The following is a 17,508-nucleotide window of genomic DNA, read 5'->3' on the forward strand; positions in this document are numbered from 1 at the left end:
GGGTACGTATTTATTGCATGACATCTAATGATTCTGATCCTATTTATGTAAAGAAGTTTTGTGATATTATATGTGATAATTTATGCCAAAATTAAAAGTGTTCCAAAATCAGTGTAAAAACAAATATATAAATATCTGAATTAGATTTTATTTTTTGTATAAATTGTTTTTTTATTATTAGGTATTGATTTATTTGATTTGTAATGTTTTTGTATTAATAAATATTTATTATTAATATTATTATTTAATGTTAAGTAAGAATATGGATATTCTCTGAATGATTTTTTGTAATAAATTATGAACCTATAATACAAGTTGCAGTAGTTTTTCTTAATTAAACTAATTCGTATTTATTCATTCACACAATACTTTACTATTCTGGTCTCCAGCCATTCTCCAAGTTAAGGCAGCTGTCTCACTAGCCGGCGAGGAAACGATCGGCTATAGACTACTTTCTCGCTCAAGAACGAACAAAAAGATATAAGATCCTGTGCGAGTAAAAGAGACACATATATTAATAGTTGATCGCTGGCGGTTCACACTGCCGGCGAGAACTCGCTCTTACATCTTTTGTCGCAGCGACAAGAGCTATAAAACTCTCTGCTATAAAACTAGCTCAGCGATACTCGCTCAGCGCTGTTAGCTTGGCAGCCGCCCGGCTCGAGCGAGTGGAGCGAATAATCGCCCGTCGTGCTCGAACACTCGCTTTTCACTGCTCGCCCACTCGTTTCTAGTTACTCGCTCTGCTCGCTTCTCGCTCATCGTCGGCGGTGGGACAAGTGCCTCAACTAGGTGTTTTAAAAATAAAACAGAATATTTCTCTGCTCCCGCTGTCGGTGTGATGTTGTTAATATAGGCCCGCCGCACTATCTACCCGACTCGTTCACGACCAGCTCCCAACCTACTGCTGTCCTGTGTGTATTTTGCGGTGTACACTATTTTAAAATAAGTCCTATTTGCATTTATTTTTTCATTTTAAACGTCCCTAACTCTTCACCGGCGAAGCCCATCGTCTTCCCTCCTTGATCCGTTGCGCAAACGTGTCTTCGATGACATAAGGGTTCAAACCCTTTGTCTCAGGCAGGAGATAGTGAGTCAGAAGTGTGGTAGAGAATGCACAAGCGGCAAAGACGAAGAAGACGACATCCAGGCCGATCAGTTCGACTGCTGGCACGAAGGCGAGGAGAAGGATGAAGTTGACTATGTAGAGCCAGAGCATTGTGATGGACTGGGCAAAGCCTTTGACCTGGAACATCGGAGTTTATAGTGACGATGGAATATGTACTAGTTATCAGATAACTAGTCCGCTATGGTTTAAACGGTTTTACTATAAGAATATTAGGACATTATAATGGATATAGGCCAAAATATCCATGCAATTATTTCTTCAGTCTACTCGTGATCATGACGCTAGTCTTCTTCTATATAAGTCGCTACACTATTGACAGAGTGCTCGGCGAGGTCGTCGGGTGACAAACAGTAGTAGTATACCTTCATGACCATTTTCTGGGAAATAGTGTGGTAGCTTCCCTTTACCTTCCACACCTCAGTGCTGAGTTTGTAGTTGACGGGTGAGACTATAAATTTACCGGACGTACAATACGACATGATATTTTGTGTCACGCCCCATAGAAACTCTGTGTCAGTTTGACACAAGTTTGTATGGGTGTGTACACGAAATAACAGGTCGGTATTCCATGTCGGTATTATACGTGCCGGTAAATAGTGTCAGCCTAGTTGACAATTGTTGGCAGATTCGTGTAGGTTTACTCTAAATTTTTTTTTTACTGTGGTCAATTTCAAGTGTAATTTCGTCGTAAACCTTTAGTTGTAAGCTTGTGAGGCTTTAGGTTAATCTATATGCTACCACGACTTTTTATTCATTACATATTTACTATTGCACATCGATAAGCTACTGAAGGTGAATAGATCTCTAATAATAATAGATTCACCTCAGGCACAAAAACTTCAGCCAGCAGTACGTAAGGTATCATGCCGCCTCCTAGGTTGAAGACGAAAGAGAAGACCAGGATGAAAGTCGGCCCCAGCCACTCTGGACCCCAAGCCCATCGCACCAGGGTCCCAAGCGCCAGCATGCAGATGCCGTTGATGGCCGCCGCTGACATTAGGAGGATCTAAAAGATTTCAGAAAGACTTGAGACACTGCACATTATATAAAGTGCTGGTCAAAATACAAAATGATGATTTCTCTTTAGTTTCTTTTATCCCTTTCAGCACAGATGAGAACGATCGTGCGTTCAACTTAAAAAATATATTTTTATAACATAAATTCCTTTTTCCCGCCGCAAACCGGCACCGATCGATCGTGCGTTCGATTATTATTTTAAAAAAATAGTGACAGCGATGTTCGGGCTCAGTTACTGTGCAGGTCGCGACAAGTATGGACGTGTTCGTGATGGACGCAGAGTACTAAGTAGGTATTTTTTACTTTACGTGTTAATCATTAATGTGTGTTTTAATGTTATTTTATGTTAAATACTCGTTGTAGTTTTTATTCATATTTGTAATCAGAGTGAATCTTTTACGTTTTTAGTTTTTAGTCTGCAGTGAAGTTATAAAGCACGATCGTGGTGGTGAGGACGAACGACGATAAATAAAAATGTATTAAAATATTTTTTATTGTTTAAGGACCTTCAACGTCTGATTTAGTAGTACAATAATTTGCGATGGCAACCTATCTGATTTTGACGAATCGGACCTGGAAGATCAGTTCCTCCAGTATGATAAAGAAGGCGGGGGATCTACCTCTTCAGACGAAGATGTTCAAAATCAGATACTATCTAAGCCCGAATGTAGTCCACACGATTTAACTTCTACCTCAAGCCACGACCGATCTTCTCGTGGTCGTCCATGCAGCCGTGGTCAGAATCAATCGCCATCTATCATTGAAGCACAATCTCGTCAACGTCAGTCTAGATTAACAAGCCTTATTCCGTGAGAAAAAAATAATGTTACGTGATATTTGTAACAGTCTCATTCATACATTGATCAGTATATTGTACGAAAAAAGTTAATTTAAACTTCTTTTTATTTGATTCGCCCATATTTTCAGTTATAATTATCGTACAATTATGACCAATTAGAACACATACTTAAGTTGGATCAAAACGCCTTGACACGATCGTGCGGGGGGGTTTTAAAGGGTAAATAAGGGTGAGATTTATTTTCATATTTTTGCCTCATTAAATATAACCCAAAGGCTAAGGAAAACAGTATAAATAATTACTATTTATAAAAAAAAAATCTTCGTGCTGAAAGGGTTATGGTAGTCGACTTCAAGAAAGTTCTCGCATGTTTTATTTGATTAAACATGAGTAGTGGGTTATGTCATTGACTAAGACGTTAAAAACTGGCAATTATAAAAGAACAACTAGTCCAGCGAGCCATAACAACCACAGCATCATCAGCGTCAGTATCATTTCCAGCCAATATAGGTACTTTCCACTACTAGCCTCAAGTTCCTCTTGGAATGAAAGAGCCTAAGCTGTTAGCTTGAACATGAGCCTTATTGCTGATCGGGAAGTTCACACATGCTATTGAATTCTTTGCAGGTTACGCAAATTTATTCAAAAATATTTCTTACCCGTCTACCAAATAAGTCCGTGAACGCTGCTCCACAAATGCTTCCGACTAAGAAAGAAAAAAACCCAGAAAAACCGCGCACAAGTCAGTCAGAGAGGGCGTGGCTTTAAGAACAGCGGACCACCATACACTTGAACTGCTATGACTCCCGTTAATATAGACTGCGTCATCAGGGCGGCTACCACGAAGAAAGAACCAACGCGCCGCCGGCCGATATGCCTGTAAGAACACTTTATGGTTATGGCATCCTGGTACTGACTTTTGTACAGCGTGTGTACTTACGGAAATATTGCATTGATGTTACTTTGGCAGCAGGAACAAACTCAGTCTCAGCAAGGTTTTGTTTGCTTGATCTCGAAGAAGATGGTTCTGGAAAAAATAGTCCATGCGAGTTTGGACTCGCACACTGGGTGTTACAAAATTCTAGGTAAGTAGATATCTATGAATGTTTGTGTTGAGCTCCTAAACAAAGTTTATACAGTGGGCACCGGGTCTTATAATTTAAGTCAAATTTTAAGTCAATCTGACCACTGGAAGTTAATCAATGGTAGTAGTAGTTAGTAGGTTGGCAACGCATCTGCAATCCCCCTGGTTTTGCAGGTGTCTATGGGCGGTGGTGATCTTTTACCGTCAGGAGACCCACGTGTCGTTTGCCATCCAGTAGAATAAAAAAAATCGGTTGCAAAATTCACCCCTACACATACATACACATAATTATGTTATTTACGGTCAAGGCTCATGAATACCACCAGGGAACCTTTTCAAAGGAAAGTCAGAGACGTTCATTATTGAGGAGTCCTGGTGCTTCACCACCCGTTTTACCATATGCATTACGAGGAGCATAAATTAATAATAATAATAATTTATTCATAAACCATTGCGTGTTACAGTTAATTGTGGCTGGAGCCTCTTTTTAGGTAAGAATATACCTGTAATAAGAGCCTCCGCTCTTCCTTAAAAGTAGGTACAATTGCAACTAGTATCTAAACAAGCGAATTGAATTTATTAACAAATTAAATAGTTAACATGTAAAAAAAAAAAAATTACACATCAAATATTATGAAAATTAATTCAAAGCATTAGAAGTACTTTTTGTGTGTGTGTGTGTGTGTGTGTGTGTGTGTGCGTGTGTGTGTGTGCGCGTGTGTTGTGTGCGTGTGTGTGTGTGTGTGTATGGGTTGCTTGGCAACTGTGTTAAAGTAATTAAAATTAAACCCGTGAAACACTACCTACCTACCTAATTGAAGACATATTCCTAGAGGAACGCAAAAAAAATGTTCCAAATCGGTTGATAAATGACGGAGTTATGAGGTAACAAACATAAAAACGAAAAAAAAAACAACCGAATTGATAACCTTTTTTGAAGTCGGTTAAAAATTCAGGAGTTGTCAATATCGTAGTGTATGCTTACCGCAACAGAAACACACGTCAGTATCCCACTATACCGCCTCCCGATCTTGTCCACAATGACGCCTCCGAAAGGTGAAGTCACAATGCTTGAGATGAGGGGCAGGCTGCCTGTGAGGGCTTCTCCCATCAAGGTGATGGGCGCCGAGAGGGGGGTGCTCGAGCTCCGAAGGATGATGATGGCGTACGAGGGCCACACGAAGCCAGAGCCGAGGAGGAACTTGGGGAAGGACACTGGAAATCAGTAAAATGTATTCAAAAATTCATCACTCACGAACAGAGGCCACGTTGGAATGTCGAGACAAAAAGGAGCCTATGTGTTATTTCAGACGTCCAGCTATCTACATTACCGTAAGGCCGGGGTACTTTGGCCCTGAAGAGTAACTTTGGCCCTTGGGTTTAACTCGGTCCTTTTATTATTGCTTTGAGGATATGGCTCTTTGCCACGTGGTGGTGTTAATTGATCGATCACGTTTTATAGGTATTTTGATTTTACGTCTTTATGTAGAAATAGAAATAGAAATGTATATTCGCATTTCGCAAATTACATACCTAAACAAAAAATAAACAAGTATAAAGATTCACAGGGCAATGGGTGCTGCTAACGTGCCTTGTATGTTGGAGCCTCCGGGTTTGAGCCGTAGCGACGGCAAGAGGCCTGATGGGCTGACGTTGGTTCCCTGGCGGAGAGGGCGGTGTCTCTTGTGGGATGCAACGTGCGTAAGTACCTTTGCGGCATCACACCTGAGTCACACGTTGAGGGCAGCTGGTTCCGCGGCTGAAAATGCCGCGCGGTCGAAGCGGCTATAATACTCAGCCTTGGAACCGACGTACGACTTTGTGCCATTTGTGGTCGAGACGGCTGGCCCCTGGGGGGTGGACGACAGGTCGTTGGTTTGGGAGTTGGGGCGCAGGATGAGGGACAGAGGAGGTGACCGTTCCGGGTCGTACTTGGTCCAGCGGGTCTCGGTGGCCATACAACGGGGCAATGCCGCTGGGATAATGGGTACGTTTGGGCCAAGTACGATGCGGACGGTTATTGAGTAGGTTTTTATTTTACTTTATTATATTATTATTTTTTTGATTTTTGATGTTTAGATTTTTTTAATGTATAATTGTTTTTTTAGGTGTTATTTATTATTATTTTATTAATTTAGATTTTTATAGTAATATAATGTTGTAATTTTCTCTCTGTGTTAGTCATATCAAATAGATAATTCATTTAGTATAAAGTAAATAGAAGGTATTTGCGAAATCGCGAAACGGTCTCAGCTCAGCATAGTGCTGGGCCGTAGAGGCCAACGCTGGTCTTCCGCTGTGACCGCTTGGCGACTTCACGGAAGGCGATATAAATTCACAAAAACTAAATCAAAATAGAATTTAGATAAAATAATAACAATAATGAAAACAAACAGAACAAAACCAGACAAAAGACACGTGTACAATAATAAATTATAAACAACACAGTAAAGGAGTCGACACACCACTCAACCATCCATAGACCACAGACGTCGATATGCACAATCTATCAATTGTCATGTCATATCTCATCTGTGGCCTATGCCGAATGTCAGTGTCACTGAACAGAACTGTTTATGTGGTTTTCACTGGTTTTAATATGGGACAAAGTAACCCTCCAATGGGTCAAATTACCCCGACCTTACGGTACCGAATTCCATGCAAATCTGTTCAGCCGTTTTAGCGTGAAGCAGTAACAAACGTACACAAATACTCAAATACTACAAAACTCCGCTTATAGGAGGTTGTTACCTAACACGCTCCTCCACGCTACGCTCGTCGTCGCACCTAAAGTTACTATTCAATTAAATGATCAGACTTTAATTTAAAATGCAAGGTCTTGTTAGACAATACCGATTTCGATCAGTCTGTATCTTATAGGTTAGGTTAGGTTAGAGTTTTGTCCAGGCGCGAAGCGCCTTAACTACCCTGAATAGGAGCTCCGTCGACTTGTCTTAAAGTCCTTAATTTTTCAGAATTTAACATGTAAATACAACGTAAATAGACTAGAGATGATGAACCTAGGCATTTATATAGTATGTATTTTGACCATCATGAAAAACGTACTATATGAATTTTAATTGTTATTTCTTTCAACTATTATATATTCTGAACATATACATTGTGAACTTAGTCATTTTAATTGTATGTATTTCGACCAGTATGAAAAACGTGCCTTATGAATTTTGATAAATATTTATTTTAAACATTATATTTTTCAATTTTCGTTATTTCAACTGTATGTACTTCAACCGATATGTATTTTAAATTTATGCATTATAATACGTACCCTTGCTGCATAGAGAAAAGCGTTTGAGAAAGAGACAGGTATACAGATTTTTCAGAAAATCACTTTAAATCCAATTTTCAACCGATTTAAATTTTCTCTTCGCTAAACACTATCTGTATATCTATATTTTCATAATAATATTAAGATATGGCAAAATCAGGAGTTGTCAAATACCGTATTGAATCCACGACCACTGCGACGGCAGGCAATCCTTGACCTCGGCAAAGTGGGCAATTGATTAAACATGTGAGGCTATTCTATACGCGCTTGTTACAACTGTACATGCCGAATAAATAGTAGTTTTTCTCAAATATCCAAGAAAATGTCGTCCTTATCTTCGTAATCATAGAACGCCAAGTACATACGTCATTGTATAGCACTTATTGAAGACTCATTCTAATTTCAAATTAGAGGATTGTAATTCGTAGATAGTAATGGAATTTCATACGATATTGCCGGCCAAGGCCAGCAAAAATATTGTACACTCGGTCATCTATAACTACTCGGCTGGCAATCCCCTATTTCGCGGACTCTGCAGTAATGTACTGTTTCTCAAACATGAAATGCAATATTGACGGTAGGTTATTTATTTAGCTTTCAAAAGAATAGTATATTACTGCAGAAGGCGGGAAAAGTCATTTCGTGGATGAGTATGGTTTTGAAGGACGGGGCGTAGCCGAGTCCTTCAATAGATACGAATCCACGAAAGGGCATTCCTGCCGAGGCCTGTTTACTGCTTTTCTCCAAATATGCGAGGAAATAAAACGAAAACATTATATTTATTCGACACAACATGTTTAATTTCGATTTCGATAATTCCACAGTGTATAAGTTCTTAGACTTTGCTATTGTCATAATATGGTTGTTTGACACGTAAAAAATGTAAATGATACAACGGAAAGATATGGGGCGCGGGTCGTTCTATGCTGAAATTGGGGACGAAATGGACGATACAAAATGTCCATTTCACTTCTCATTCTCGTAAAGTTCCTGTTCATGCTGGATCTAGGCGACATAAAATGACTTTTTATGCTCTAGTGCATAAAGTAAAATCTTTGTCTCAGACCAAGGAAATCAGGTTAACAGCCACAAACAAAAAAGTTTCTATATAATTATATTAGCAATGCATGAAAAATAAAAGGTACCTAGTAAGTGAACAATGTTTCCACTGTTATTATTTCATCGCAATGGAAGTGAAAAGCAGAGTGTAAAACTCGAGCATCAAACCCATTTTCCCCTCGACGTGTCTATTTTTTTTTATGGTATAGGGGGCAAACGAGCAGGCTCGGGTGGCTATATGAACTTCTCGGGTGAAATGGCTCGTATTATGCTCTTGTTGTACAATCTACTATTTATTGGTGGCGTCAAATACCCAACTCACAAACTCTGTCATTGTCAATTAGCTCGCGTTTTTCTAATTAAATTGCATCGTCTTAAAATAGAACTCGCGTCAAACCTTAGAAGTAAAACGACGTATAAATAGCAGAACACTTAACTACTGCGTCCTGTTAGGGTTCCGTAGCTAAAGTGGCACAAACGGAACCCTTATGGTTCCTCCATGTCCGTCTCTCTGTCTGTTTGTCCGTCCGTCCGCGGCTTTACTCAGAGACTATCAGTGCAACTATGCCAACAAAATGGCAAAAAAAATTGAACAAAATATTTTTTTTTGTATTTATCTCCCTAGACATAAAAAGCGATACGTAGGTAGATAATGATGATAATGTAATTAATTTATTGAATAGGCGTTACTTTGCGGAGGTCCATATCAATGAACTAAAAGGATTTCCTTGCTCACCCGCGACCTTACGATAGCTTAGCTTATGCAAAATATGCGTGTTCATGCAGTTCCTCCACCTCCACACTGTAAGAACACACACAAATCACACAAACCCATCTATCACCACCACCACACTACACTGACGCGTGAGCTCTATAGATGGGTTTGTGTGATTTGTGTGTGTTCTTACAGTGTGGAGGTGGAGGAACTGCATGAACACGCATATTTTGCATAAGTTTAGCTATCGGGTCGCGGGTGAGCAAGGAAATTCTTTTAGTTCATTGATAATGTAATTCTCTAAGACCAAAATCTTAGAGAAATACATCATCATCATCATCCCAGCCTATATACGTCCCATTGCGGGGACAGGCCTCCTCTCAAAATGAGAGGGCTTGGGCCGTAGTCCCCACGCGGGTGCAGTGCGGATTGGGAAGTTCACACGCACCATTAAATTGCTTCGCAGGCTGTACAGATTTCCTCACGATATTTTCCTTCACCGTGATGCTCGTGGCAAATTTCGAAACCAATGGGCTACATGGCTAAAGAAATACATAATAGTGGGTCGATATTAATTCGCATAAATTAATTGTCCTCATTGAAATTGGCATAACGTTATTTCGCACAATTTTTAATTTGCATAACATAATGTGGATTGGCAGAACGGTAAGTTGGCATAAATTTAATTAGCATAACATTAATTAGCATAAGTATAAAATTGTAATTGTAAATTTATTTGTCACACAATTTATACACTAAATAGAAAATGATTACTAAAAGTAAAATGATTATTGTTTGATGAGTAAATCAATTAGATCTGAGAAGTGAACTACTATGTGAAAATATCTATTATCTACACCCATATAGTAAATCCTCAATTATGCGTTCAAAAACCATAGGTTATGACCAGTATTACGACATTGGATTCTATTATGAACACGGCTGTATCGTAATGAGATTTCATGCATGCAGCAGCACGTCGTCGCGCGCGCAGCGGGCGCAGCTCGTGGGGCAGACATACCTATCTAGTTCTCGTTAATGCAGGTCATTCTCAATGGTTCTTGAACACATGATAGAGGATTTATTATAAATAAATAAATAATAAATATATGGATAAAGATTAATATTGTATGCAACTGTACGTAATTAGGCCTAAAACACTCATGTGACCCTATTATGAAACTCGGCTACGCCTCGTTTCATAAACCCACACTCGTGTTTTAAGGACCCCTATTACGATACAGTTGCATAAAATACTATTATAAACAAACAGCAAAGTACTCACTGATAGCCGCTCCCAAAAATTGACGCATGAAGCTAGCGACCCTCATTTTTTTTTAATGGAAAAAAAAACAAATAACATTTTTTTTTTAATTAAAGCTACCGCAACAAGTACCAGGAGCACATAAGTGTTGCGGAGCTCACTAGCAGGAGTGCCCTCCCTGGGCCGTCGTACGCGCACTAATGTTCATACAATCATCTCATCGCACACCCAACCGAACAAAGCGGTAATATGAAATGCCTTATATAGTTCAAAACATAAATAAATGATTCTACATACAATGCAATGGTGGCAACAGGATGAGCTGATGCTGCAGCCAGGATATCCAGCACACTAGTACACTCTATAAAAAATAATAGCACATATGTCGTGTTTGCATTCGTTTTGATCAGTAATTGACTCTACACATAATGCAGTGGTGGCAACACGACGAGCTGATGCTGCAGCCAGGATATCCAGCCCACCAGTATACTATTGAAGAAATAATAGCAGATATGTCGTGTTTGATTCCTTTTGATCAGTATTTGATTCTACATACAATGCAATGGTGGCAACACGATAGCTGATGCTGCAGCCAGGATATCCAGCACACCAATATATTCTTGAAAAAATAATAGCAGATGTCGTGTTTGATTCCTTTTGATCAGTATTTGATTCTACATACAATGCAATGGTGGCAACACAAAGAGCTGTTGCTGCATCCAGGATATCCAACACACTAGTATACTTTTGAAAACCAGTTTAAAAAACATGAAATAAAAAAACTGAAATTAAAAATTTAAAAACCCCCGACACAAAACAACGCCAGCAAAAATAAAAAAACACCCGAAAAAAAAACGCCGACAAAAAAACGCCGCCAAAAAAGAACTAAAAAGTAAAAAATAAGTATCCACTACCTAGCTGTTGCCCATCTCCCAGACAACGACAATTAAAAAGTGAAAAATAAGTATGCACTACCCAGCTGTTGCTTCATCTGCGAAGAATTCGTTTATCCCTTTCCCGCGGGGACTATGCTGATTTCCCGCAAAATTAGCCTTAGTTAATTTAGTATAAGTACCTAGTAATATTATTTTTATCTAAGCGTCGTCGGTGTCGGGGGACCGCTGAGGTACTTAAAAATTGCAAACAGAACATTTCCAGCACCAGTATTGTGAAGCAGATTGTGATTGATAAATTCTTATGATGTAGTTATGATGTACAAGGTCGCGAGTTCGAATCACCCAGTGCTACTTTTTATTTTATTTCAGATTTTAGTATTTTATTTAATGAATTCGCCATCGTTTTGTTTTCTATCTTTAAGAAAAATGTTTTTAAAATATGTAAAAGAAAGTTGCAGATAGATATATATTTCCAGCAAGGTTATATACATCTTCAACCGCATTCTGTCATCCTGTCTGTTGATAAAATTAGTTTCTTGGAATTTATCAGTGAAGAAAAACATCGCGAATAAACCTCAAAGGGGCGTAAAATTTAAAAAGAAACTTGATAAATTATTGTTTGAACATTGCTTTTATAATTAATTAATCTTTGATACGCATATGTACTTACTTTCCATATTAAGTACCTTGTGATAAAAAGTATACCTATCTAACACATCTATAATATAAAAGTGAACCGCCAGAACGGGAAAAAAAACGAGACAGAGCAGGATGGCGCTCTACAACACCATTTTGACACGTTTCTCCCAGACTACGCATTATTTCTCTGGAATTTTAAAGCAATTTGATTCTTTGACATATATTATAAATATTAAAATATGATATTGGGTGTGTACATTTTGTATATTGAGTAAAATAAAATCACAAGTTCGAATTTGGAGCCAAAAACGAGCGATCTATTATCTATGCCAGTGTTGCCATTCAGGGAAAAAAAATCTATTCATTATCCTGCATTGCAATCTGTAAAGTTCTTTAACCCATTCATTGCCGCGCGCCAGATTACGTACTTTGCTGCGATGCCGATGCTTCTGCAGAACAGATGCTTATTGGCATCAGCGGCATCCAGGGAAAGCTAAATTAGACGCCCATCGGCGTTTTCGGCACTCCAGTTGCAGATTTGTAAATATGCATAAGAAACAGTGTTCGAAATCCTTTTGTAATAAAAATATTATCACTGTTTTTGTACAGAAGTAATGAATAATGTATTTTGTCGGAAAAGTTCGTATTTAGGTATCTTGATACGATGAATAAACATTATTCACTAGATCTTTAAGCAGGTGACTGACTATCCTACTAATCCTACTTATAAATGCGAAAGTTTACTTTATATTATGAAAGCGATAATGTGTGTGTGTATGTATGTTACTCCTTCACGCTAAAATGGCTGGACGGATTTGGATGAAATTTAGTACATAGATAGCTGGACATTTGGAATAACACAAAGGCTAATTTTTATCCCGATATTCCCACGGGATAGGGACAAAACCTGAAAATAACAACCGCTGGGCCTAAATCATGAAATTTGGTATGTAGATAGCTGGATGTCTGAAATAACACATAGGCTACTTTTATTCCAATATTCCCACGGGATAGTTGTTCTTAACACAACACCTCAATGAAGATTACGATATACATTTTGAAACTTCCCACGGGAATTTTGTAAAATAACGGAATTTCAATTATAACTACCAGATCGAATAGTTTACGCGTGCGAAGCCGCGGGTAAACTCTAGTTTATAATAATAAGGGGCTGTTTCACCATCCATTGATTAGTGTTAACTGACGGTTAAATGTGATGCCGTCTGACGGAGGTCTATTCGAACAAAACAAATAGAGACGGCATCACATCTAACCGTGAGTTAACACTAATCAATGGATGGTGAAACAGCCCCTAAGTAAAGCGCGGTACATACAGATATTATAATGACCTCCTCTGCCGTAGTAGGTAATTGTTCTTATACAGCGGGCAACTTACACTGGTTTTTCTATTTTTGCGTTTTGATGGCAAAAATTGTATTGTAAGTATATTGTATTCTACCCAAATTAATTGTATTGTGTATACCTATTTATTGTCAAAATGTACCTCGTTACCCCCCCGTGTGGTGTCGGATTAGAAGTACACCTCTCCATTTCTTCCGTGGATGTCGTGCGGAAAACATGCAGCGCCGCGTCTTGCCCTATTTATACTAACCGATGTTTTTATGTGCTTAGTTTTAAATGGGTCTCGCTGGAAAACAGTGCTGCGGCTTGCCCTATTTATACTAACCGATGTTTTTATGTGTTTAGTTTTAAATGGGTCTCGCTGGAAAACAGCGCTGCGGCTTGCCCTATTTATACTATCCTATGTTTTTATGTGCTTAGTTTTAAATGGGTCTCGCTGAAAACAACGCTGCGGCTTGCCCTATTTATACTATCCGATGTTTTTATGTGCTTAGTTTTAAATGGGTCTCGCTGGAACTGCGGCTTGCCCTATTTATACTATCCGATGTCTTTATGTGCTTAGTTTTAAATGGGTCTCGCTGGAAAACAGCGCTGCGGCTTGCCCTATTTATACTATCCGATATTTTTATGTGCTTAGTTTAAATGGGTCTCGCTGGAAAACAGCGCTGCGGCTTGCCCTATTTATACTAACCGATGTTTTATATGCTTAGTTTTAAATGTGTCTCGCTGGAAAACAGCGCTGCGTCTTACCTTATTTATACTAACGATGTTTTATGTGCTTAGTTTTAAATGGGTCTCGCTGGAAAACAGCGCTGCGTCTGGCCCTATTTATACTATCCGATGTTTTTATGTGCTTAGTTTTAAATGGGCCTCGCTGGAAAACAGCGCTGCGGCTTGCCCTATTTATACTAACCGATGTTTTTATGTGCTTAGTTTAAATATGTCTCGCTGGAAACAGCGCTGCGGCTTGCCCTATTTATACTAACCGATGTTTTATGTGCTTAGTTTTAAATGGGTCTCGCTGGAAACAGCGCTGCGTCTTGCCCTATTTATACTAACCGATGTTTTTATGTGTTTAGTTTTAAATGGGCCTCGCTGGAAAACAGCGCTGCGGCTTGCCCTATTTATACTAACCGATGTTTTTATGTGTTTAGTTTTAAATGGGCCTCGCTGGAAAACAGCGCTGCGGCTTGCCCTACTTATACTATCCGTTGTTTTATGTGCTTAGTTTTAAATGGGTCTCGCTGGAACTGCGGCTTGCCCTATTTATACTATCCGATGTCTTTATGTGCTTAGTTTTAAATGGGTCTCGCTGGAAAACAGCGCTGCGGCTTGCCCTATTTATACTATCCGATGTTTTATGTGCTTAGTTTTAATGGGTCTCGATGGACTGCGGGCTTGCCCTATTTATACTATCCGATGTTTTTTCTGTGTATTGAATAGGAGTAAATAAAAGTCTTCTCTCTTTCTCTCTCTCTCTCTCTCTCTCTCTCTCTCTCTCTCTCTTCTCTCCTCTCTCTCTGTTATTAAAGTGTAAAAGGCAAGTCCAAACCCGGATGCAGCAACTAACTATCCTATCACGCCGCGTCATAGGGGATAAGTGATAAGATCACAGGGGTTTAGATACCGATTGCCGAATCTAATCCCCAAGATTATTTAATCCCCCAAATTTTGAAGGCCTTGGATCACGTTTACAACATAAACATAGATATTGGTTGAAAATACAAGCTGAAATATAGATGCACAGAAAAACCAGAAAATTCTGCATTATTTTTAAGATGTTTTTTTTTAATTTATCAATTGCTTTTTATTTTCTGAAAAGCAATAAAAAACGCATCTAGACATAAAAACTGTTTTTTCACTTCTCATGCTCGTAAAGTTGAGGTTTATGCTGGATCTAGGCGACATAAAATGACTTTTTATGCACTAGTGCGTAAAATAAAATCTTCATCTAAGACCAAGGTAATTAATTAGGTGTCAACAGCCACAAACAAAGAAGTTTCTTTATATTTTTTAATACATCTTTTATTTATATAAAACTACAAATCAATCAATCAATGAAAATAAATCACTAAATCTAAATATTATATAGTAATGCATGAAAAATAAAATTTACGTAGTGTGAACAATTGTTTTCACTGTTGCTATTTCATTTCCAGAAGTGAAAAGCAGAGTGTGAAACTCGAGCATTAAATCCATTTTCCCCTCGACGTGTCTATCCACCCTCGCCGTACCGGCTCGGGTGGCTATATGAACGTCTTGGGTAAAATGGCTCGTTTTATGCTCTTGTTGTACAATCTACTATATTGTATCACCTCTGGATGCTTATGCCTTATAAAAGGTTAATAATAAATAGAGGGCTACGCGGAATATTAGCATAAAAATTGTTTCTCCTTTTAGGTAAAGCGTTAGTTATATTTTACATGCATAATATAATTGTAACATGTGATTAATAAAAATGTTCTCTTTCAGAGCAACACAATTATTTCTGTTTCGTCGTTTCTGCATTCATTGAGTACCTACCTAATGTGGTATCTTCATCTATATCTTCTTCAATTGCGGACGGATTTAAAAATGTACATTTGAATTCGCTACGACGATTTTATCTGCTAATTTTAATGCAGGAAAATTCAAGTAAGTTCCCGGAACTTGCATGAGATTAAAACAAGTCCTGCGGGAATTTTCCATCAATGTAATATTATGTAGTAGATATGAGTAGTAATAAAGCAGGCTGTGAAGGTCCACTAATTTATGTTGCATAAAATCGATCTCATCATTTTGTTCTCATAACAACCTTGAGCAAATCACATATCACCGAATTACTTTTCGTATAAATTTTTCTCATACTATCATTTCTCATATTTTGTAAATCAGAATTTAACATCCATAATATCGATGACAATAATATTAATGTTCGAATAGTTGCTACGCAGAAAAGACATATCTCATAATATTACTTTGCATAAGGATAGTAAAAGCAGAATAAAATGTTACTAAACATTCCTTGCAATTAATTTACGGTTATTATTGAGGCAGACAATTACTATTATTATTGTGAATCTGACACTGGCTCATTATAATGCTGAAGCGTTAAAAACACCCCATGCGTTGTTTTAATTTATTATTATTGTTAGCCTATTCTGTCCCACTGCTGAGCAAAGGCCTCCCTCCCCCAATACTTCCACTGCTCTCTGTCCCTGCATACAAGGCCAGTCCTTCAAGAAGAAGCTCAGTTCATCCCGCCATCGCCGTCTAGGTCTGCCAGGTCGCTTTTAATGGTAGTTCTATATTAACCTAATTTATTGGCAGCAGTAAATTCTGCGCTGTTGTGGTCGCAGTTCTAACTTTCCAATCTAGGTACTATGTAGCTGCTGTTCTGTTCTGGCGCTTTGCCTGCTGCTGTTATAGCACGCTTACTTTGCTGGCCTTACTTTACCTTAACCCATTATTATGGTAGCTGTTAGTTTGTAACTATGCCATTATGCCATATAAAAATCAGCGATACTAAATATTCTGCTATTTAATATTCTGTAGAAGTATATTCGGCAATAAGAGTGTTCTGCTATTTAATATTCTGAGAAATGACTATTATTCGAACTGATAATTATGCAAACTTATCATTATGAAAATTATCATTCGGTTAAAAAATTGAGATACCTGTTATGCGAATTGTATTTCAGAGAATCGATATTATGCCAATAAAGAGAACCGGGCTGTGAAATAACTATCACACGAGCCAGTGAGATCTTGACGTGATTTTGATATTAGCTAAATTAAAAATTATGAAAACATTCCATGTTTCCGCAACTTATGAAACTTATCGGCGTTAAATCTAAGCATGGTTAGGACCATGACGTCTCCTCTTGCTAAACAGCAGCTGTATAGCGTCGACAGGCACCCGGTCTCAGGCAGGAAGATGTGAGTGAAGACAGCGGTGGCAAACAGATGACTGCGAAGAAGTAGAAGACCTGGCCGAGGCCGATAGCTGTGACGAGCGGATTGAAGATGAACAGGATGATGAAGTTACACATCCATGCCCACTCAATAACCAACATCGAGATGAAGCTTTTAACCTGTAAAGGATTGGTAAAAAATATTTACTGAGTACAGTCAAAGACACGAAGAATAAAAACAGTGGAAGTGCTATGTAGGTGCAGCGTGCGTGCCAAAGTAAGCGGAGGTACGTTAACTCGATGCCAGTCGTGTTTCAACATTGCGTAAGTATGATCACGTTGTTAGTAGTGTCGCGACATTC

General features: G+C 38.5%; 2 protein-coding genes across 2 annotated transcripts; both read right to left on the reverse strand.

Moving 5' to 3' along the window:
• Positions 1–479: 479 nt before the first annotated feature.
• Positions 480–3,686, reverse strand: LOC141441684 (probable metabolite transport protein CsbC). The gene is made up of 3 exons (XM_074106490.1): positions 3,605–3,686; positions 1,953–2,135; positions 480–1,246 (listed from the first exon to the last, which is right to left on the reverse strand). Exons 2-3 carry the CDS (start codon positions 2,124–2,126, stop codon positions 986–988), a joined length of 435 nt encoding a protein of 144 aa, XP_073962591.1. The 5' UTR covers positions 2,127–2,135; positions 3,605–3,686; the 3' UTR covers positions 480–985.
• A 1,295-nt stretch (positions 3,687–4,981) lies between these two features.
• On the reverse strand, positions 4,982–10,568 carry LOC141441938 (uncharacterized). Its single transcript, XM_074106825.1, has 2 exons — positions 10,378–10,568; positions 4,982–5,244 (listed from the first exon to the last, which is right to left on the reverse strand). The coding sequence occupies exons 1-2, from the start codon at positions 10,421–10,423 to the stop codon at positions 4,982–4,984; spliced, it is 309 nt and encodes a 102-aa protein (XP_073962926.1). The 5' UTR covers positions 10,424–10,568.
• Between the last annotated feature and the right edge of the window lie 6,940 nt (positions 10,569–17,508).

This window comes from Choristoneura fumiferana, chromosome 24 (genome assembly GCF_025370935.1).
Source record: "Choristoneura fumiferana chromosome 24, NRCan_CFum_1, whole genome shotgun sequence".
In the NCBI taxonomy this organism is placed as follows: domain Eukaryota; kingdom Metazoa; phylum Arthropoda; class Insecta; order Lepidoptera; family Tortricidae; genus Choristoneura; species Choristoneura fumiferana.

What these genes read in the sequence shown, in the direction of transcription:
- LOC141441938 (XM_074106825.1), bottom strand. Translation starts at nt 10,423, where the DNA reads ATGAGGGTCGCTAGCTTCATGCGTCAATTTTTGGGAGCGGCTATCA. An exon ending in ATTTTTGGGAGCGGCTATCA is followed by an intron (nt 5,245 to 10,377) that starts GTGAGTACTTTG and finishes ACTGATTTCCAG; the next exon opens with TGTCCTTCCCCAAGTTCCTC.
- LOC141441684 (XM_074106490.1), bottom strand. Translation starts at nt 2,126, where the DNA reads ATGTCAGCGGCGGCCATCAACGGCATCTGCATGCTGGCGCTTGGGACC. An exon ending in CTGAAGTTTTTGTGCCTGAG is followed by an intron (nt 1,247 to 1,952) that starts GTGAATCTATTA and finishes CCGATGTTCCAG; the next exon opens with GTCAAAGGCTTTGCCCAGTC.